Here is a 21,551-nt window from a genome sequence, read left to right as displayed (position 1 = left end):
GTTTTAGAGCAGTGACAGAGCTGTTTAATTGTCTGCAACTGTTAGGCTCAGTCCAAATGAAAAAAGTCTTCAGATTTCTAGATGTTTTGCAGAACACTGGGATGATTTTTGTGGCTTTGCAACATCCCCTGTTGGAGTTTCTGCTCTAAGAGATTTTAAAGACAAGCCAAGTTTGGACTTTGCAAGTATTAGTATTACCACCTGTTATGCCTTCTGATTACTTCAAATTCCAAACATAATTCAAGAGGCATGTGCCATCTTAGATGCAAGGTATCTAAGAGAAAGGGCTGGAATGAATCTCCCCTCTCAGGATGAGATTTCACAAGGCGTGGAGGTGCTGAGTTTATTTTACCTCAGAAATATGAGCAGCTCCTAGACCTATGTACATGATGAGTGAACAACATGATTTGTGGATAGTAACATTTTCTGACCCCATCTTCATCATACTGCAAATCAGAGGCAGTTGGGTGAGAAATGGGGCTACAGTTCTGCTTTAGAGAATGTGCTGTGTCTCTCAGCAGTTCACAGCAGCACTGCATGGCCAGAGGCCCTGTGGTGTGGTACAGCTGTGGTTACTCAGGCGGATTGTGCTCCTTTCCCCAGCGCTGCCCTTATCTCTGTGCTCCTCAGTGTCCTGTTCTACCCCTTGTTTGGTTTTGGTTTGCTGTTTTGTTTGTTTTGGTTTGTTTGGTTTCTTTTTTTCACTTTATCTTACACTATTTTACTTTTTTATTTTGTTTTTGGATTTTGCTTCTTCCAACGTACCCATCTCCCTCATTTTTTTGTTTGTTTTTTTGTTTAATTCCCGTCATTCCTTTAGACCACCAACCTGGCTCCCACCTCCTCCAGTGCCACTATTTCCTTAGCCAACCCCGAGGTCTCCATACTAAATTACCAATCTGCACTCTACCAGCCCTCAGCGGCGTCCATGGCTGCGGTGGCCCAGCGGAGCATGCCCCTGCAGACAGGAACAGCGCAGATCTGTGCCCGCCCCGACCCCTTACAGCAAGCTCTCATCGTCTGCCCACCAGGCTTCCAAGGTAAGGAACAGCCTCACCGGACCTTGGCCAGTTGCTGCTCCCTCCCCACTGCTGTTTAGTCCAGCTCGTGTTGGAAATGAGCTCCCTCAGTGCAGGTCATGTGGCAGGAAGAAGGCTGGCCTAGTAAATCGGAGCAGTGAGGTTGTTGCAGGTGGAAATGTTTGCAGTGGTGGAGGATCTTGCAGGGACCTCTGACAGCATGAGTTGGAGGTAGCTGGTCTAAAACAACAGGGCAGATGCTGAGAAGGGGCTGAGGGAGAATATGTGATGTTTGTCCTCTTTTGCCCTGAACAGAGTTTGAAGGCTCTTCTGCCATACTTTGGTAAACTTGAAAGCTTTCCCCCACAGTAACGTGAATCAGCACATGAATAATGGGCTCATCACTTCTCAGTGATTCTATTGCTAAAAGGGGAACTCAGGAGGGTAATGCAGCAGGGAGCATGGTGGGGGTGGAGATGAGGGTTTGCCCCCATAACATGCTCATGACCATTTATGAATAAAATTCCCTCAGCTCCACCCCACTGCAAACAGCTCTGCCTGTGTATATAGTAGTAGGTACCACTGTTAGACAACTTGGGTGATGATCAGAATTAGCCACTTGTCCTTCTCTTAACTTTACATGCTGTAGCAATTTGGAAAACTAGATGGGTATCTGTAGGAAGTGGGCTAAATAGACCTTGGTTCAGCTGGTGCAACTTCTACTCTTCAGTTCTACAAGCCTGTCTGTGCAGCAGTCTCTAGGCACTTGTTAAATGTTCTGCAAGATTATCAAAGCTCTTTTGAACTAGAGAAGTTTAGCTAGACCTCTTCTACGTAGTTAAAATGCATCTCAGGGGTTTGACTTCAGAAATGTATTGCTAGAGTACATAAGCTAACATCTTCAGCTTGCTGTCCTGAGAAAGCTCTAAAGCAGAGGAGGCAGCACAGGCTGTGCTGAGGTGGTGGAGAGGGAAGCTTCCTGCTGCTCGGTTAGGCTTATGTGTGGCTTAATCAGTTTGGGGTGTGCTGGAGCCTTTCAAATATGAGTCCCAAGAAGCTGTTCAAGAGAAAAGGGAGTACTGAGTTCTGGATTCCCATCCCACTGTCCCACTTTGGTCTAAAGATAGCATTCTCACGTAGCAATAGGTTTGGGCTGGCAAAGACCATTTTCTGTTGTCAAACTGGAGAATATTGTGAAGAGAAGCCATTCACTCTACTGTTTTCTTTTTCTCCCTGTATACACTGTATCGTGATATTTGCTGTGCATTTGAGGTACGCTAAAAATATGAACTCAGTTATTCCCTTAATACCTCTGAAAATGTCTTTTCTGTACCCTTATACATGTATCATGTTTGTGAACATTTGTTGGACATCTCTGGGCTGGGGTAGAACATGTGGCACTCTGATAGCCCAATTTTTCAGAGGGACTGTATATTGCAATTTAAGTGGACATCAGCGAGTGCCTTTAGGCACCTCTGAAAACCAGAGCCCTGTTCCTAGCAGTGCTGCTGATGGCTAATGCTGTACCTTCTGTGCTGGTGGAACAGGGTTACAAGCCTCCCCTTCAAAGCATGCTGGGTATTCGGTTCGGATGGAGAACGCAGTTCCCATTGTCACTCAGGCTCCTGGGGCCCAGCCTCTTCAGATCCAGCCAGGACTCCTCGCACAGGTAAGGAATTCTGAAGACACTGAGCTCAGCAGGTATTTACGGTGTTGTTTAGCTCTTGAAGGCTGAGGAGAGTAGCTTTATCTAAGGGCCTTCTGTGGTGCAGTTTGGAGACTTGGGCAGCTATATAAGGGTCTGCAGCTTTCTCTGAAATGTCCAAATCTCCCCCAGCTCAAAGGCTATGTCAGAGTTGCAAAAGCCTCCAGAAAAAACTTCTTTCCTTCTGGTTTTCCACTGGAATCAGTGGGAAAGCCTCAGGGAAATCTGTATCCGGCCTCTGCTGAGGAGAAACCAATAATAACCTTCCTGCATCCTCCTGAACTTGCAGTCTCAGTGGTAGTTTGTAGTCGGGAGTCCCAGTGGTGAATTGTGTGTTGACAGTAAATGTCTTCCATGCTTTAAGACTCCACCATTCTGTTTTATGAGCTGCACCTCTGCTCTTCAGGTATGAGTGAGATGGAAGGAGCAGAGGCAAAGGCCCCACAGGCAAGGAGCTCTCCTTGTCAGCAGCACTTATTGGCACAGTTGTCGAATTGTGCTCATAGGAAAAGCATGGTTCCTTCCAGAAGAAAAACAATCAGAAATGGGTACCACTGATCACATGCACATCCTCAAGGGGAACCCCAGCTTCTCAAACCAGAGGAGCAGTTCATTCCACCTTGTGCTGGCTTCAGCGATACCTGCCCCTACTGCTTTTGAGCTGGTGCCATGGTAACTTTGCTGATAACAGGCAGGAAAAAAACCCACCTAGTATACTTAATACTAAGTCGTGCAGCCTGGAAAAGGTGACCTGTTAATTAAAAATGCATGCCTCTGACTCAGTCTTGGTTGGTCTGCAGTCAGGTACCCACAGACTTAAGGGTTTGTGCCTGTGCCCTGCACTGCTGCGGTAAGACTGTTGGTGCTATTGCCTTCCTTTGCCAGATGCCAGTTCTGCTTACCTGGTGGATCAAAATGCAACTTGCAGTCTGTGTGATTTCCACCTGCCCTACCCCTTCCCAATAGCAGAGCCTTTGTTAGAGGACTGTCTGAAACATCGAACCTATCTCTGTTACAGCTTGTTGTAACAACAGACATGGGCCACCACTCTAGTTTGGTAGGAAAGGAGAGCCTATGAGGCAGTCAAAACAAAAGCCGTGGCAAAGCGAGAGCAGTCTGTGCAGGCTCAGAGCCTGGCACCTATTGCTTGTGCAAGGAGTCAGCCAAGGCAGTGGATGAAGGAGGTCACAGGGCTTTACATGCCCCCTTCATTCTGCCAGGCCTCCTGTGGTGTGCTTTCTGTGGGGCTTGACGGAGTGATCTGAAGCATCCCAAAGGCAGCAGGAGCCTGAAAGATCTCAGGACCTCACGCTCCTTCTTTCTTCTCGAGATGGCCTTGTTGGACTTCATACAAACGAGGAATGTTTGTAGTAAATATCCTCCTGAACGCCCTCCCTCCCACAGGTTTCCAGTTTCGGTGCTGCCTCTGCCACATGAATGCCGATTTCTTGGGCTGCCCCTTTCATACTTTCTACCGACATTTTATTTACTGCCACTTCCAAAAGGGAATTCAAGCTGTTTCTGAGAAACTCTCCTCACTTGCATAGATTTTTAATTTTTGATTTAATAAAAGAGAGGCGGTCTGCCTGTTGATGTATCTGTTTGCCTGGCGCGATGAGAAATGCTAGCTGTCACTCTGGTGGCAGGACACTCTGATTGATGCCGGTGGCATCTGGTGTCCGTGGGCCTCACTCAGTTCGGGCTGAGCAGCTGGTCTGATAAACAAATCTGTACCCAATTCCAGTTTCCTGAATGGAAAAACACAGCTTCTTTGTGATGCATTGTAGTCACATCTGATCTCTGAGCGGCTGCGTGTCTCTCTCCCAGCAGAGAGCTATTCCCTCATGCACAGCTGCTTATCTAATACTCTTCAGACTGGACCACGGGATTGCTCCAACTATTAGAGGGCCTGTCCCCGGCAGAGAGTGTAGCACCTCCAGAGCCCACTTCTGTCTTTCCACCTGCTTTATTTGTCCCACCGATGGGGCACGGTGCTGCTCCTTGTGCTCCCAGCACACAGCACAGGTCACTGTGCTTGACCTCATGAGGATGCCTGTGGCTGGTAAGGCCTTACTGCATCCCAGCGCAGCTGGCGTCCAATTCCCCCCGTGCATTTTGTACAAGACCAACCGCACCAGAGGAAGGAAGGAGGAAGGAGTTCCAGGGGCCGGAGGGACCCCCCGCTGAGGCACTGACAGATTTTGAGCATCATCTCTGGCAGCTGTGTGTCTGCAGTCTGTGGGATGGAGCTAGGCAGTGCAAGGCAAAGCAAGCAGCCTGCAAGATGTGGGGTCAGTGGCTAAAGTAACTTGTTTGTAACTTGTCTGGGTCTATTTTCACCCTCTCAAGCAAATGTGGTCCACATACTGTATGCACAGGGACTGGTGAAAGGAGACTGATCCTGTCTTTTCTAATAGCTCTCTAATAGCTTTTGATCTCAAAAGAGACAAAACTGTACAGTTTTCTGGCAGGCATCCATGACGTGACCTAGAACTGTCCCCTATCCTTGAATAATGCCCTGAATTCTTGATTTTGCCCTCCTCTTAACTCCTTCCCAACACCACTTCCCACGGAGGTCCTGCCACCGGCTTTCAGAACAAACACAGTTATTCCATTAGTCGCTCCTGCTCTATATCCGGAGCACGAGCTCCGTCGCACCAGGGGATCCCCCAGCTCCCGAGCGCGGTGCTCCACCACGGCTGCAAGATTTCATAGTGAGGCAATAACTGGGAACAGGCTGCGGCTGCCGGCGCAAGCCTCCTGTGTGTGAGCACAGCGCGCTGTGCTGGTGGATCAGCCTAGACAAGTCTTATCTGCAGATTAAATGATTCAGTGGTCCTTACCTAATAAGTGAGGAATTTGTGCCTAGACCCTGACACTGCATCTAAATTTATGCACTGCAGTCAGGCAAGGAGCTTAGTTTTGTTTCGTTCTCTTCCTGAAAAGGGAGGAAGCAGTTTTCTCTGCAAGTAAATCCAGGTAGTCCCCTGGGACTGACTGCAAGAGTAGTTTAGTCTTCTCTTTTAAAGCAAAGCTGGGGAAAAAAGAGAAAAGAATAAAAAGGCTTTTTTCCTCCCTGATCTTTTAGTGTCTTTGCCTCTTTCTCTTACTTGCTCCAAGCAGCAGCAGCCTGTGGTTGTGGCTCCTTAGATGAAAGGGTCTCGGGAGCCTTGTGACTGTCCATCCTTTGCAGATGTTGTGAGAGGCCTCAGTGTAGCAGCCTTTTCATCTAACTCAGCAACATGGAAAGTTACAAGACAGTCAAACTTTGGAGCAGAATGGGAAAAGGTGTTTTTTGGGGAGTGGTTTTTTGTTTTTTTTTTCCACTGGGGGATAGGAGGGGATCATGGGGACAGTTAACTGGATTCTTGTGAGGATAGAGAAATGGACAAATGTATGCTTGGAACAAGCCTCCCCTCAAATTTAGCCTCCTTGGAGCTGTGAGATGACACAACACAGGTCCAGTATAGTAGTGCAGGTTGAGACTAAAGTGGGCCATAGCTGGTACCCCTGCATTCCTCAGCCCAGGCAGTGATAAGCTGCCAGAGCTGCCTTTGGGCAGCGCGTAGCAAATAGTTTCCCAAGTCAAAAAACCAACCATCTGACTGTGTGGAGTCACTGGAGCAGGACAACCTGAGTCATGCCTGTGGCAGCGCAGCTGGGGGGATATTGCATACCAGAACGATGGCTCAACTCACAGGGCAGGAATTTACACCCTCTAAGGGGGGCACTCACTCAGAAAAAGCAGGAAAGCACATGGAGAGGACGGGCATGCAATACATAGATGTGCATGGCTTCACTCTGCTTTGCCCAGAGAGGCTCCTGGTGAGCTGCAAGCAGGCAACTGGGCTTCTTGGCTGTGTAGCAAGATGTTCCTTCTGAGGAGCACCCAGTGGCTTACAGGTGTTCCCTTTCCATATCCCCAAATTCACCTTTTTCCCCTCCTTACTAAAGCCCAGTTCTTTTTTCTGGTCCTTGAAAAGTTCATTTTCCTTTTTAGTTCCTTTTAAGTTCCTGAAGTCGTTTAGGTCCTGTTGGGATGAGAAAGAAAACTGGCTGTAGGAGGGGGAAATTGGCAATGGAACCATAGCGCCCAGCTAGTCTGGAAAGTCAAAATTAAAAGGTGCTAAAGTGTTTGATGTTTGGGTTGAAATACCAACTAGTTTTAATCCCTCCTATTCCTAGTTTAGCCTAAAACACAGCTGCTGCTTTATACAGCAGGGACTTTTCCCCATTCCTTTCGATCCTCTATATTGATGACTTTTACTGCTTTTACTGTGCTTTCCTAACGATATTTGAAAGGGGATAAGAGCTATGTAGTATGACCATGATAATTATTGGGGGTCCCAGGTGAGCGTGGACCACCACTCATGCTTGGTGCATGATGCCTTTTGTTTTCCCTCTGTCTGACAGCAAGCGTGGCCCAGTGGCACTCAGCAGATCCTGCTCCCTCCTGCCTGGCAGCAGCTGACTGGGGTGGCCACCCACACATCTGTCCAGCATGCGACCGTCATCCCGGAGTCCATGGCAGGCACCCAACCACTGGCAGACTGGAGGTAAACTGGAGATGCTTGGAGGCTCCCTGAAGTACCCACCAGTGCTGGAAGAGGCCTGAGAAGAGTGGGGGCAGGAGGGATGGGGTCTCACAAGGGCTGTGAGGGAGAAGGGCTGCAGCCCGTCGCCCCCTTGTCTGAAAGCTATGGGCAACTTCTCCGTTCCATGTCCTCGGGGTGGAGTGCTGTGCCCACAACGCTCTCTTCAGTCTGCTCCCTGGGGAAAATGCTCCATCCTGGGTGGACTAGGAGCCCAGTGGGCCCTGGAAGGGAGGGTACCTTGGTGAAGGGCGGTGGGAGCCTGTGGAAGAGCCTGCCAAGGAACAGCTGGTTGCATGTTAAACGCATGCCTGTCTCCCCACCGCGCAGGAACACGCACGCTCACGGCAGCCACTACAACCCCATCATGCAGCAGCCCACGCTGCTGGCCAGCCACGTGACCCTGCCCGCCGCCCAGCCCGTCAACGTGGGCGTCGCCCACGTCATGCGCCAGCCGCCCGCCACCACCTCCGCCAGGAAGAGCAAACAGCACCAGTCAGCGCCCCGGTGAGTGTGTGCCCACCCCGGCGCTGGCCGTGGTGGTGGGATGGGGGTCCCATGCTTCCGAGTGCAGCCCTGCGATGCAGCCAGTGGTGTTCACTGACATCTGCAGGGCAGAATAAAGTTTATTCCACAGCCTGCAAGGGATTAGGTTACGCATTTTGCGACTGGAGTCTTGGCTGCTTCAGCTCTTTGGCACCCAGGTCAGGAGAGTGGCAGGTAAGAGGTGATCCGGTGCATTGTACACCCAGTGAGCATCATTTTGCATGGGAGTCAGTGGCTACAGGAGATGCAAGATGGGAGACTCGGGCCCTGTTCATACACTCGTTATGCTGCTGTGATTACCTGAGGCCTTGTTATCAAAAATGTAACTGAATTCTCAGGTCAGTGTGCCGCAGTGCCCAGTTGCCACACCTTTTCTTCCCTCATCATCTGGAAAAAGCACTCCCGAGGTGCAGTGTTTGCACTTCCATGAGATGATGCATCTCAGGGGACCGCATCTTCAGGAACACGTGCCTGATGTGTGCACACGAGATCTGCCCTTTCAAAAACAATGGAGTGATGACCTGTCTTCTGAGCTTTAATTCCGTGTGGAGTGGAGGACTGGGGTGGCTTTAGGCCACTTCAAGCTCTCTAGCTCCTAACATAGGTGGTTAGTCCCTATCTTCAGCAGTACACACCAGCAACAGATCTCCATGCTGGCCTTGTTATAATCGTGGCAGTACAAAACGGAGCATTTTGTAAGGATATCTCACACAAGGGCAGTCCTTAGAATCTGTCGGCTCTCAGTCTACCATTTGGCTCTGCAAGGAGGAGACTGGGGTTTCTTGCACAACTCAGATGGTAGGATGGTTGCAGTGCCTGTCACAGCAGTGTAAGCTTGTCTAGAGGACAAGGATGTTTAAGATGCATGTGTACCTGTTCTGGGGAAGGTCCTCTGGGCTGTGCAACTATGACGCTTCTTTAAAAAGAAAAAACAACAAAAACACAGAACAGTGCAGGGGAGAGAACCAAAATGGGTCACCATTTGTGCAGAGGCAAAAACAGAGGAGCTTGTGGTTTTCCTGGGTGACTGCACTGGGGTCAGAGGAGCTCTGAGTTCGCAACCAGTTTGACTCTAGTTAAGAGGCCACTATTTAAATCCTTCCCCATGTATCTGCTCTCTAATGTTGAATTTACTTTGGGTGGGCTCCAGCTGTCTTAGTCAATCGGTAACACAGAGGAGAGGCAGCTACGTCCCCAGCAAGCCAGCAAAAGAGAGCACCTGCTGGAACCAGTGTGCCTGTGCAGGGCCCCCCTTCTCCCTTCACTCTCCAGGGGCAGGATGGCAGTGTCCAGGAGGAATTGGGCATCCTCAGAGCAAAGGGTTTCTACAGCTTCATTAATTGTGACTCTTTTGTAGCCAAATGAGGAACTGTGCTCCTTTGGAGAGGAGGGTACTCCACGCTGCTCATTGGTATTCAAAAAGCACTTTGAATGCTACTGTGCAGCCATTTGTTATGCAAAAGACCCTGTGTAAGTTGGTATAGTGTGATATACTGCCAGGGTGACTTCCTTTTGATGGATGCCACCTATTCCTTTTGTTAGCTTTTGGACCAGGCTGAACATGCAGCCCAGGCCCCACAGTGGAACAAAAACAGAACTTTGGGTTTTTTTTTTCCTTTTTGAATCTCCAGATGTTTTGCAGTAGTGAGAAGAAATACAAGGGAGAAAGAAAGTGTGGGAATTGAGTGAAATGGGCTTTAGTCAGTGTGCTTTGGTAAATAACCCCATCTGCAGACCCACGCTGCACTGCTGGGTAGATAGGTTCTGTGTTCAGACCCCTGATCCAAGTGAGCCTTTTCCGCTTGGTCTGGTAGGGAAGCTGACATAGGAAGACTGGGAAAGAAACAGGACTTGAGAATGCTTTTTTACTGTGTAATAAGAATATTTTTCTTTTCTTTCTGATTAACGTATGCTGGATGCTACTTCACATGGAAATTAAATGAAACTGAGTATATGTCCTCCCTTCTGCCTGCTCTCATCTATGGGACACCACTGTCCTAGAGGTCAAAGTATTGGGCAGGGAATGTTCATTGAAAAGATTCTTAAACAGAAATTAATTTCTGTTTAATTAAATTAAAAACCAGTTTTCCTGATAAATGATTGTTATTTTCCACAGCAAATTCTAATTTTATCTCTAGCATTTTCTGGTCAAAAAATATCTGGTCATGATGCATCTGTGCAGGATACAGGCGAAAGAGATTATCATTTAGGTGGTTCTCTCTCCTGTGACAACCATGGAGTGCCTGCCTTTGTTCTGTATGTCTGGGCTGTGTGACTAGCCCCTACTGTCCCAGTGCAAACTCCTGAGAGGCAGCATTTCTCATCTGGAAATTTCTAGGAAAAAAAATTTGAATTTTTTGCTACAAGAAACTGCTTTTCAGCCAATGATATGAATAAGTCATGCAAGGCACTCTCTCCTTTGATGAGTTGACTGTGTCAATTTTGCAGTTTTCCTAGACTCCATAGACCAGTGCCACTGAATCGGAGACCGGGACTCGCAAGCCCTTGGTGACGGGCAACTTGAGCAAACAGAGTTTTAACCAACTAACACCTTTTCCCTTTTCCAGAAACACATCCACCTATGAAGTTTCATCCTCTCAGTCCATCAGCTCGCCCCAGCGGTCGAAACGAGTGAAGGAGAACACGCCTCCCCGCTGTGCCATGGTGCACAACAGCCCTGCCTGCAGCACCTCCGTCACCTGCGGCTGGGGCGACGTGGCCACCAGCACCACGCGGGAGCGGCAGCGGCAGACGATCATCATTCCCGACACCCCCAGCCCCGCAGTGAGTGTCATCACTATCAGCAGCGACACGGATGAAGAGGAGGAGCAGAAGCATGCACCCACCAGGTGAGCAGTGGCTCTCTGCTCTTCCCTGTGTGCAGGAGAAAGAGACAGAGGCAGAGAAGTGTTGGAGCATCCCAGGAGTTGCTGTAGTGTTCCAGGAGCTATATTTGGGTGTCAGCATCCAGTTTTTCCTTTCATTTGAAAGGAAAAAAATACTAGCTGAGGACTGCATAGATTTAGTTGAAGCTCCCTTCTGTGCCTGTACATTTGCTGTGTGACCTTGGAGAAGTGCAGTAGTCTCCCCGTGCCATAGGGTCTCATCTGTAAGAGGAAAGAATACTTCTCTCTATCTCACTTCTGTTGAAAGGAGACTTCAGAGAGCCTATGGTGATGAGTCTCTCTGAGACAGCTGTTTAAAACAAAGACAAAAAGAAGGGCTTGGAAGGAAGATGCCTTAAATTTGCCTTTTCTCTTTCTAACTGATCCAGGCATCTGTAAAGAGCATTAAATGACACCTTCGATATGTGATATTTTCCTTAAAAAGGTTCTCAAGAACAATGGTTCTGTCATAAACACTCAACAATAATAAATATATTGTAAGAGATTTGCTTAGTTCTGATTGTGTTGTCAAAACATCCTTGAACTATTGTAAAAGTGGCAGAAACTGACTGCTTTTTTGTCTGACTGCAGAGAGGCGTAGATGAGGCTAGAAACACCGTGGTGACTGAGTTTACTCCTTAGGGAATTAACTCACCTGACTGAACAGTGTGGCCCAGGACCGCTGCCACTGCTGATCATGTCTTGTGGATCAGAGAGGACTTAATTTTCTAGGACTGTCCTTTCAGCACCTTTCATCACATGCAAGTGCTCTAGGTTTCCCATCTGATGCCAGTCACAAGACATTGCTCTGCTTTATAAGTTGTAGAGAAGTAGTCTTGCAAACAGCTGAATAATTTTACCGTTTTTATATTGGTAACTGAGCTAGGAAATTTTTAACCTTATCTTTCCAGTATTGGTGAGAGATAATTATTTTTCTATTTATTTAAAATACACTCCATGCCAGATTTTTTTCTAGTCACTGGAGATACCTATCTATGTCTCTGCATCTCTGCATTGTGGTGATAAGTGAAGCCTGCAAATGTGCACAGAACAGATGAGATGCATTTGGCCTCCAGGAACTAAAAATCTGTAAAGAGCCATATGATTCAGGCATCTAGGCTGGAATTTCAAGCTGCCTCCTGACAGCCACTGCCGCTTCCCATTCCCCTTTTCCCTACCAATGAACTCCACTGGGCAGCAAGAGCTCAGTGCCTCTCAAAGTCAGGCTTGCCATGAATGCAGTGGTTATCATAGGCACTTGATCACAGGACAGTGTAACATATTTCACTTTAAAAATAAAAAGAAATAAAATTAAAAATTGCTACAGCATTCCTTGCTTTGGTAGGGGGAAGAAAGTGGGATTCCAGAGGGAGTTGAGTGAAGATGAGTGTGAAAGTCAGGTAGACTAGAAATAATGAGCCCCTACTTCCAGGGCTCTACGGGAAAGTAAGGGTAAGACAAAAGAGATGCTGAAAACTAAGGTTGTGAGGTGGAGCAGCATGAAGAGGGCAGGTATCTCAAGGGTCATGGGAGCTCTTTTCAAGCATGTTTACCCATGGTGCTGATCCCAGGCTTTGGGAATTATGTGAAAATACTTAAACTTACCATCTGGGTGTCTTTCTTTGGTCCAGAGAGGGGTGGAGGGAAGAACTGGAATACTGCATCCAGTTCAACCAATGGTTGTCTCTTCTGCTTCAACTTTGCTGCCATCTGACCGGTTTCTTCACTCAACACCTCTCCAGGAAGACAGGCAGAACAAAGTTCAGGAACATGTCTAGAAATTGAGTTGGGAGTTTGAGGTATTAAAATATTTGGGTCTGCTGAGGGGCTTGAAAAGTTGTCCCAGGAGCCAGACTTACATAAACAAACTGGCTTTGATGTGACTAAAGCATATTCCGGACACGTTCCTGCCTGGGATCAGATCCCTGGCTACTTTTTGTATCCATATGGCATATCTATACAGAGTGCCAGGATGTCAGCATTCCTGGAAGGCCAAAGCTTAAGAGCTAGATTTAATTTCTGAGCCATGTAGAGACATTTCGCATGGACACGAGCTGTTCTCGGGCACCTTTTGGAATTCCAGAGTGAGTTAAATTGCCTGTGCAGATGTATCCAGAGCAAATAGAGAATTAGAGGCAGAGGCACAGGTGGAAAACAGCATGTCCAGAATGAGAATTTTTGGTTAATGTCTCCAGGAGAGTGAAATCAATTCGCTCAGTGCCTTTTAACCTGGGTATATCTAATACCATAGTCTCAGCTGGAGTGAGAGTGTAGCTTCCAGTAAAGTATCAGCATTTAATACCAAGGAACTTTGTCCCTGCTGAAGTTGGTGTCTTTCTCATTGAAAGTTTGTCACATGTAAGAAAATACTCCAAGTTTTCTCACTTGCCTATTTTTTTGGCTCCAAGAAAAATGGGAGTGACAGTGAAGTATGTGCATTAATGTAATCAGTGCCCAAAGGTTCAGGATCTGAGTCGAAAATGAAACCATGCAAAGAATGCATTGTCTCACCCATATATGCAAATATTACCATATTGGGCAATAGCTGTGGTGTGGGGGTGAAAAATAAGGAATCATTTGAAACATGCTATTGGTCACATCCTAGCAATATTAGTTTTTTCTAGGTTAGGATATAGAAATCGTATGTCACTTGACAGATCAAAGGTAATTGTCTGATCCCATCTTATTGATAGCAATGGTAGCTTTACATTAACTTCACTGTCATTGGATCAGCTCCTGAATTTGCTACAGCACTTCCTTCTGTTATTTCTTACGGGGTTAGAAATTTCTCTTTGACCCACGAGACTAAAAAGGCTTATTTTATTGATTCCTCAGTGAAGAGAGATTAGAGCTACTTGTGGTTGTGAGAAGTAGTAGGTCCTTTGAGGATGTAAGAGTTGGTCAGTCTCAGTTTAAGCAGTACTGGTAATGTTGATAAAAAATATTATGTTGCTGATGCAGGAAAGGAGTCCTACGGCTTGGATTTACTCCATCAGAAAAGCCTTTCTGTAATACCAGAGCAGTAGAGAGAGCTTTTCTCATACAGAGGATATGAATTTTTTATTGGTGAAAGAAAAATCTGAAAAAATCATTATGAGATGGGTAGAATTTTCCTTTTCCTACTGAAAACTAGGAAATGTTATGTTACATGTTTATAAAATACCAGCTGATCAGGAAGGCAGGGCAGCACATTGCTCCTTTTGCACTGTTGAAGAGCATAGCTTGGTGTAATCTTTATAAAATCAATAGAAAATGTTGGGCTTTTGTTGGGTAAAGGTGCTGGGGAGGTGGTGTGAGATGAGCTCTGGAGGACCTGCTTAGTGGAGCCTTGTCGAAGGGGGCCATCTACTGGGCCCCAGCCCCGAGCCTGGGGCAGAGTCACCAAGGAGGAACCTCAGGTACAGTTCAGCAGGGACCATCCTCAGAGAGATGGTCAGAGATTTTCAGGGGGCAAAATCCTGATTAGAAAAGTCAGCTCATCAAAACCAAGGCTTTTTTGCAAGATACATTGAGTTTTTTTCTAGTAATACAATGAAATCTGGCGAAGCTTCAAAACTGCAAAAAGTTTTGACCTTTATTTAAGGGGAGAAAGTGTTAGAGGAGAAGACTTCTTGTTTCTGGTTTAATGGAGAGTTTTATTCTTTCAAAATAGACACAAATAATAAGAAGAATAAGTTGAAATAGTCAAAATAAAGGGGGAAAAATTTTACTGAATGAAATTGTTTTTACCTGGTTTCTGATGCCCACACTGTATGTGACATTTAGTCCCCTCAAACAGCAGGGGGGAAAATTTGCATATAAAATGCATTTTATGAACAGGAAACAGTTTTGTCACCCTGTTTGTTTATCATCAGTGAACTTGCACACTCTCAGCTCTGCATCCTTTACAAAGAGACTTGATAGGCTGAAGAGACATTCACTGCTGTGCTGTAAGATAATACCCCAGCTGTTATTTATTCTGCATAGAAGAATTCAGGTCTAACCTGTAAAGTGAAACAGAAAGTAGACTGATATTTACTTTTTAAAATTTATTCCTCTTTAGTTTCTCTGCTTGCTCTTGCAAGAAAGTCAAGCAGGCAGACCAACTGACCGATAGTGCCACTGCAGCTGTGGTGATTGGAGCACGTGCTCGGCAAGTAGCAAGTAGTAGGGGTTAAGTACTCCCCGGTGTGAAACTTCACCTGTTGCTCTAGTTTAAATATAAATCCTCCTTTGATTAAACATTGCTGAAGCTTAGAAGTGGAAAAAAATAAAGCAACAGCTTAAGCATGGAGCGGAGAGACACAAAGGCATCTTGGAATTGTGGCTGGGAGGGAGAGCACACAAGGTCCTGGGGAGGGATGCATTGGGCTGCACTATTGGTTCAGTGAGGGGTATTTCTACATTCTGCCAAGAGACTCATCACAGAGCACGGCAGGAGGAAGGGGTGGAAGGAAGGGCAGTGGAGGTGGCTGTTGTGATGTGCCAAGAATCCTTCCCCTCCAAGCAATGAGTGCAGCAGACAAGGAAAACAGGATTTTTCTTAAAACAATACAGTTATGGCCTTCAGGTGGTAGGTTTTGAGGGTCTTTCCACCCCAGAGAGACAAGAGAGCCCCTCAGTTCCCCACTGCCTATGCTGGTGTCATAAGTAACATCTCCCCATCTTGGTTTTCCATGGGATCCTCACAGTAGTCACTGTCTTGCTGGGCAAGGCAGGCTGACTGCAGCTGGTGCATCAGCATACTGAGTAACTGCCTCATTGACCATCTTCGCTGGAACAAAATCCTTGCAGGGTTGTGGTTTTTTTCCCTCTCTCTTAAGATGGTAAACTATACAATGACCTCTATGTGAGAGACAGACTGTCTTTATAACGGAGCTTAAGCTGATGCAAGTCATTACTCGCGTTGTTCACGTTGTAGTGCAATGGTGGTGGGCCCCACTTCAGAAGACTTTAATTCCCCTTACACACAGAATTTTCTGGCAGGCACAAACCAGGTGTTTTTGCCAACTTGCTGATGTGCATGTGGTAGGGGCAAAGCACCGTTTGTAATTCTCTTTTGACACGTAGCCTATTGTGGCTGTGTTGTGCTGTGCATTGTAATGCACTGACTCTGCATAGCAATACGTTGACTAACCACAGTCATTTGGTAAAAAGATTGGTGCCTTCCATCTCCTAGAATACACACCAATGACATGCAACTAATACTTAAAATAACAGAGATAGACAGTAGCTCTGTCAGCAAACCTTCAGCAGCAGGACCCTTACAACCTTCTAAGCAATTCAGAATATATGACTTAAATAGCTATGGCACGTCCTGTGTAGCCTAATAAAATGACCTCTTACCATCACAAATTCACAAAGAAGGTGAGAGCAGATTAACAGGTCAGGGTGGAGGTTGAGCTGAAGAGAGGGGGGGCATGTTCTCGACACTGAGCTACGCATGGCATAAAATTTCAGCATGAAGAGAGCAAGTGCAGTTGTAGTGTGGGTTTTTGTTGGCTGACTCTATACTTTCCTAGGATAGGTGGATTATTTTGAAGCAGCAAACTGAAAAGGGTGCATGTTACTACCTTTTCAGAGACCTGGAACAGAGTTTTTGTTATGTGAGGTAAAGCTTACGTGCCCTGGTTGTATATACACACCAGTTCAAAGGCACTCGTGTGCAATGGCTTCCTTCATCCTCCAAACTGGAAGGCCAAGTTTGTGACCTTGAGAGCTGTAAGACCATGCTGCTACAGTGTCAGACACACTGAAAGGTTTGTAGCTCTTGGAGTGAACCACACACTGAAGAATTGCCCCCATTAGACACCATTTGCTTTTTCTGTGATTCTGGTGTAACTCAAGGTATTCCAGGGGAAAAAAGATCCCATTCATGCAATGCTGTCACATCCAGCTTTTGGGCTGGGCCTTCAGCAAGTAGAAATCATCTCAAGTTGCATTGTTATAAGAGTTGTCCTTGTCCTTGGCTATTGAGGTGGTTTCAGCATTAACACCTAATTCAGCATCTTCCTTTTTTTTTATTTCCTCTCATTTTTTGTTCTCAACATCTGCCTTCATCCCCTTTCCATTATCAGATGCCCACCTTAGTTTCTTGCCTGGTGCCTGTGCACAAACTGTCTTTTGTTTCCTCTATCAGACTTTTCCTGGCTGGAGACAATAGGGACCCATGTCCATCTCTGCTGTGCACTCAGGAGGGTGATGTTATTTAAGAGAGCTGTCTCCAAACCCTGCTTCTACTTGTTCAAAGGCATGGTCATGCTCTGTGTCTGCACGTTGGACAGATATGAATTTTTCTTTTGTGTCCAAGTTTGAGAACAAGCTCTTCAGGACAAGGTGGGAATAGGATACTACTCATAAACTAATAAATAAATGTGCAAAGCAATGCATGTTTTATCAGCTGCTGTTTCAAAAGGGAGGGTACAGCCCCATGCAGTAAGGGTTGAAATGCCTTTCTGGATTAGTGCTTTTCATTCATTCACTGCCACTTCAGTAACCTTCTCCCCTCCCTCTTCTGGAGAATTAAAATACACCTACCCACATATGCAGGCAGGCACACAAGCTGACCAGGAACACAAACTGACTCCCAAAACTACTAAATCACGTATGCTGCCACGACTGTGCTTGCAGGAGGGAAAGCAATTACCAGGCCTGGACTGAGCTTAATAGGAAGGGGGCAAGACTTTTAATAGTATTTTTCTGTGTAAGCACAAACATCCCCAAAAGCTGTGGCTGAGTTATAGGAATACAGTAAGCTTGCTGAGTAGGCAAGTGCTGCGTCAACAGGTAAAAGCTCTCAGTCCTCATAGTTTGTGAGCAGGGAAGGCAATACATCAGTCTGAACCTCACACAGATAACTCCTGGGTTACTGTGCGGTGGGGAGAGTAGCTGAGTCCTTAGAGGGAGCTGGAAGGAGAACAGCTGCTGACGAGCAAGAAGGCTTTGAGTAGGGGGAATGCTAACTCTGTTGGGTTGAATTTTCAAAAATCTCCATTTTGGATTAGTGTATATCTTTAGGCCTGTGAATCAACTGATTTTCAGCATGAGCTGGGCCTTTGATGTTCTTGAAATTCCCACCTTTAATCTCTGGGGCAGGCTATGGTACAGCAGGTGCTGAGCTCTGGGTGTGTGTGATTAGTCCCAAGTGACTTCTCTGCCTGCTGTAACATTAACTGCAGTTGTGCTACCTTTCCTAAATACAAAAATCCAGCTGCTTTCAATGGGACTCCTTGTGTCCTTGAAATGATGCAGCCTGATGAATCAAGAGGCTGATCTCTCGGGCCCTAATCCTGCAAATATTTACCCATGGGCTTTAGCCCTGTTACTGGAATAGCCCAGTTGACTATGGGAGATGAGACGTTAGTTCTGCTGAGCACTTGCGTAAGGCCTGGCAGGACCATAGTTCTGGTCCTTTTCAGGTTCCAATCCATGAAATTAGTTTAATACCCTGCTACAGTCCCTTTCTCTGGAAAGGTTTGAATTTGAGGTCACTTATTTGTTTAAGCAAACAGTTATACTTGAATTTCTTATTGTAACCAAGGAGCTTTGCCACTCTGAAGGAGAAAAATTCTCATGGTCCCTACTTTGACAAGCCCTCAATCAAATTGGTGAAAAATATATCCATTCTAAAACAATAAATAGCACAGATTACACAGAAAATTACCTTTCCAGTTCTACAGCTCAACCTTCCCATGTCAAGTGTCATCTGAGAGCAGGTATTTCCAGTTCAGCAGCTCAGCCACTTATGTAAAGAAGGGACTGTAAAAGAACAGTTAGACCTTATCAGTTGTCAGAAAACTCTTTAGTGACTTGATTTTTCTTTATAAAATGTAATAACTGTCAGAGATAAAGAATATATCTCTCTTCCCAACTGGCAGCCAAGGGTAGCTGCAAAGGGCAAGCAGCATGGATACTCATAAATGTGTGATTACAGGCACTTCTACTGATGGAGAGGGGAATATTGATGCAATATTAGTCATTTTTATTGGCTTAATATTCTTCTTTCGTAGCAGCATATCCAAACTGCTACATCTTTCTTCACATACGGTCGTCGTCCATCTAAGATGCTATTGCTCTTTCCATTTCTAATCCAGAGCTCTCCAGCTCCTTGTGAAAAGGCAGAATATGAGGGTTTGGTGTTGTACATCTTTCCTGTTGATACATCCCTGCCCCTGGAAGAATCACTTTCCAATTCCAGATTGTTGTGCAATACCTCCACTCCTCTATCATCTGCCCTGTTTCAAGTGACAGTAGCAGGGGCCTCTTGAGACATGTTTTTCACTGTGAGTAGAACGGACATGGTTGTGTGTCCTTCCTGGGACACACCAGGATCCTGTGATGATAGCCCAGGGAAAGTCTGTGTGATGGTAACTTGTTTGTGAATGCATCACCCCAAGGCATTCTTTAAAGGAAAAGGTAATAGGTTTTCAATCACAAGTCTTGGGAGCGAGGTGGTCAGTTGCAGTTTGTGAGTGCTGACAGAGAGACTTTGGAATGGACAAGTGGAAGGGAATCCACCAGTGCTCCTTTAGCACTGTGAAAAATAAATATGGCAAACAATGTCCTTGGAAGGAAACTGTTCTCAGTGTCTGCTCCACCCACCTTTCCTTGGGTAAGAAGCGATGCTGAGAGTAGGCAACAAACAGCTCCATCACAGACTCAGACTGGATTTAACAGCTCTTCACTGGACCGGACTAGGCAGAGTGGGAGACCAGAGAGAACACTCTATGGGAAAGAGATCTCTCTCTGTTTAAAGTGCACACTCAAGAAGTTAAGATTCCTTTTTCTCCATGTCATTTCTGTTCCTGTTGGGGCTGTTTCCACCATTAAGCCTAATTACTTAGCTTTTTATGTGCTATCCATTTCTTTTCATCATTTTAAAAACTTCAGTTGCCATAACAACATAATGCAATCAGTGAAACATAACAGCTATTTTCTGTAGTCAAGGTCTGTGCACTGTCAAGGATGTGAGCCATTTAAGCAAATCTTCACCATCCCCCTTCCTCCCTCCTCTTTCTCACTCTCTTTTTCTCCCTAAACAAGCTCATAACAGGAAGGAGAAACCATCAGGAATAATTAGACACAATAGCAGAGCAAATCCCAATCGTACTCATGCAGTCTAGTCTAATGAACTTCTAGCACTAATCTGGGAAGTGTTGATGTTCTTTTTTAATCACTTTTTTGATGTCATAGATAGATTAGTTGCAGCAGGACCTTGATATTCCACACTGGAGTCAGGAGACCCAGTGCCTGTTCAGAGAAAAAGAAAATCAAAAGCGTTACATACTTTGCTCATTTCTTTGTTTTCATTCCTCATTTTCAGATGCTTATTGAGTATATATGCCCATTGCACCATATTAGTAAATAGAATGGAGTATATTTTGTAGATTCATGGAATTTAAGCATGAAAAGTCATAGCATCTATTATTAAATCATTGCTGGAAGGCTGGGAGAAACCGCCACGTTTTTGTGTGGGTGGTGAGACTCGCAACAAAGCATAGTATAAGTGCTGGGCTTCTACTGCACACATACATAAAAAGCAGTCTGAAAATAAATCTGGCAGTCTGGTTCAGTGCTATTCTAAGCAGTGTGAATATAAGATCTATCCACAATGTCTTACTCACTCCTTGACCTCCATGAGGGCTTTCCTGGAATAGTAACGAGTGAGTTTTGAAGCCTGGGATTTGGCTTAAGCAGCCTCTCTCTGGCAGAGGACTGAAGGATGTGCTTTGCCTTTATGGAGCTAGTCTGCCACAGGCAGAGTCTTCTAGTGATTTTGAGTTGATCATTGCCTGATCACTCTTTCCACTTGTCTGCTTGTGTTTCAGCACCTTGTCCAAGCAAAGGAAGAATGTCATCAGCTGTGTCACCGTGCATGACTCCCCCTACTCCGATTCCTCCAGCAACAACAGCCCTTACGCCGTGCAACATCGTGCAGGGCAGAATAACGGGAACAGCTACGACACCAAAGGGGTTCCAGAGACTCACTGCAGTGGGAACCCCCGAACGATCATCGTGCCACCACTGAAAACCCAGGCCAGTGAGGTGTTGGTAGAGTGCGATAGCCTGGCACCAGGTAAATTGCACCTCTTCCGTCAAGAAAATTAGTAAGAAATAAATGATTTATCTTGGAAGAATCTCATTGTTCAGTTTCATTTTGTTTGTTTGTTTGTTTGTTTTGTTTTCAAAAAAAACCCACGTGCTCCTGCCCTTCTCTCAAGTGACACATCTGTTCTTGGGAGCCATATTGCGTTATTTATGTGCCCTGGTCCACTCGAGTCACAGGGGCAAGTGTCGAACCCAGTTAGTTCTGTACAAACCCAAGAACAGAATGCAGCCTGTAGCTCAACATTTGACGTTAAAGGCTCACAAATGCAAGTGTGAACCTTTGCTGCCTTGCCTTTCCATAGGTGTATTTTAAAATGGGTAAGAGATTGAAAACACATGTGAATTTTCATCCAAACTTGTTGACGTTTCTGGGAAGAACATTTCCCCAGGATCTTCATTATGGACTGATGAGGTTTGCTCATCCAGAACCTCTGCAATGCTAGATAGTAGGATGTGTTGAAAAGAGGTTTATGGTGGAAGTCTGGCATGAAGCAACTGGCTTTGAGCTACTTGGCAGTCTTTGCTTTTGATGCACTGCTGGTGAACACAAAGGTTCAAAGGGTGAGCCCCCCCACTAGCACCTTCTCCCTCACTCACCTTGATGTTAGGCAAGACAGGGATTTTTTATGCTGTGCACACCACACTTTCCTTCCTCTCCTTGGGATTTGTACCTGCGTTGTACAGTTCTGCTGGCAGAACAGTTTCTTGCACTTCTGAA

The 21,551-nt window shown here is 45.9% G+C and overlaps 1 protein-coding gene across 6 annotated transcripts in view; it reads left to right on the top strand.

Annotated features, from left to right (window-relative positions):
• HIPK2 (homeodomain interacting protein kinase 2) overlaps positions 1-21,551 on the top strand; it is a 129,840-nt gene that overhangs the window by 105,466 nt on the left and 2,823 nt on the right. For 5 of the 6 annotated variants that reach the window (XM_027743812.2, XM_027743813.2, XM_039383191.1 and 2 more), the window contains 6 exons: positions 821-1,040; positions 2,567-2,688; positions 7,138-7,280; positions 7,647-7,823; positions 10,430-10,711; positions 20,554-20,801. In XM_027743812.2, the coding sequence (XP_027599613.1) occupies positions 821-1,040; positions 2,567-2,688; positions 7,138-7,280; positions 7,647-7,823; positions 10,430-10,711; positions 20,554-20,801 (1,192 nt within the window). The remainder of the gene's footprint in view (positions 1-820; positions 1,041-2,566; positions 2,689-7,137; positions 7,281-7,646; positions 7,824-10,429; positions 10,712-20,553; positions 20,802-21,551) is intronic. The other variant, XM_027743814.2, reaches the window with a different exon arrangement.

This window comes from Pipra filicauda, unplaced genomic scaffold, assembly GCF_003945595.2.
Source record: "Pipra filicauda isolate LSUMZ 115617 unplaced genomic scaffold, ASM394559v2 scaffold2_size9829703_pilon, whole genome shotgun sequence".
Lineage (NCBI taxonomy): Eukaryota > Metazoa > Chordata > Aves > Passeriformes > Pipridae > Pipra > Pipra filicauda.
The sequence above is the reverse complement of the archived record's forward strand: the minus strand, read 5'-3'. Positions and strand labels throughout refer to the sequence as shown.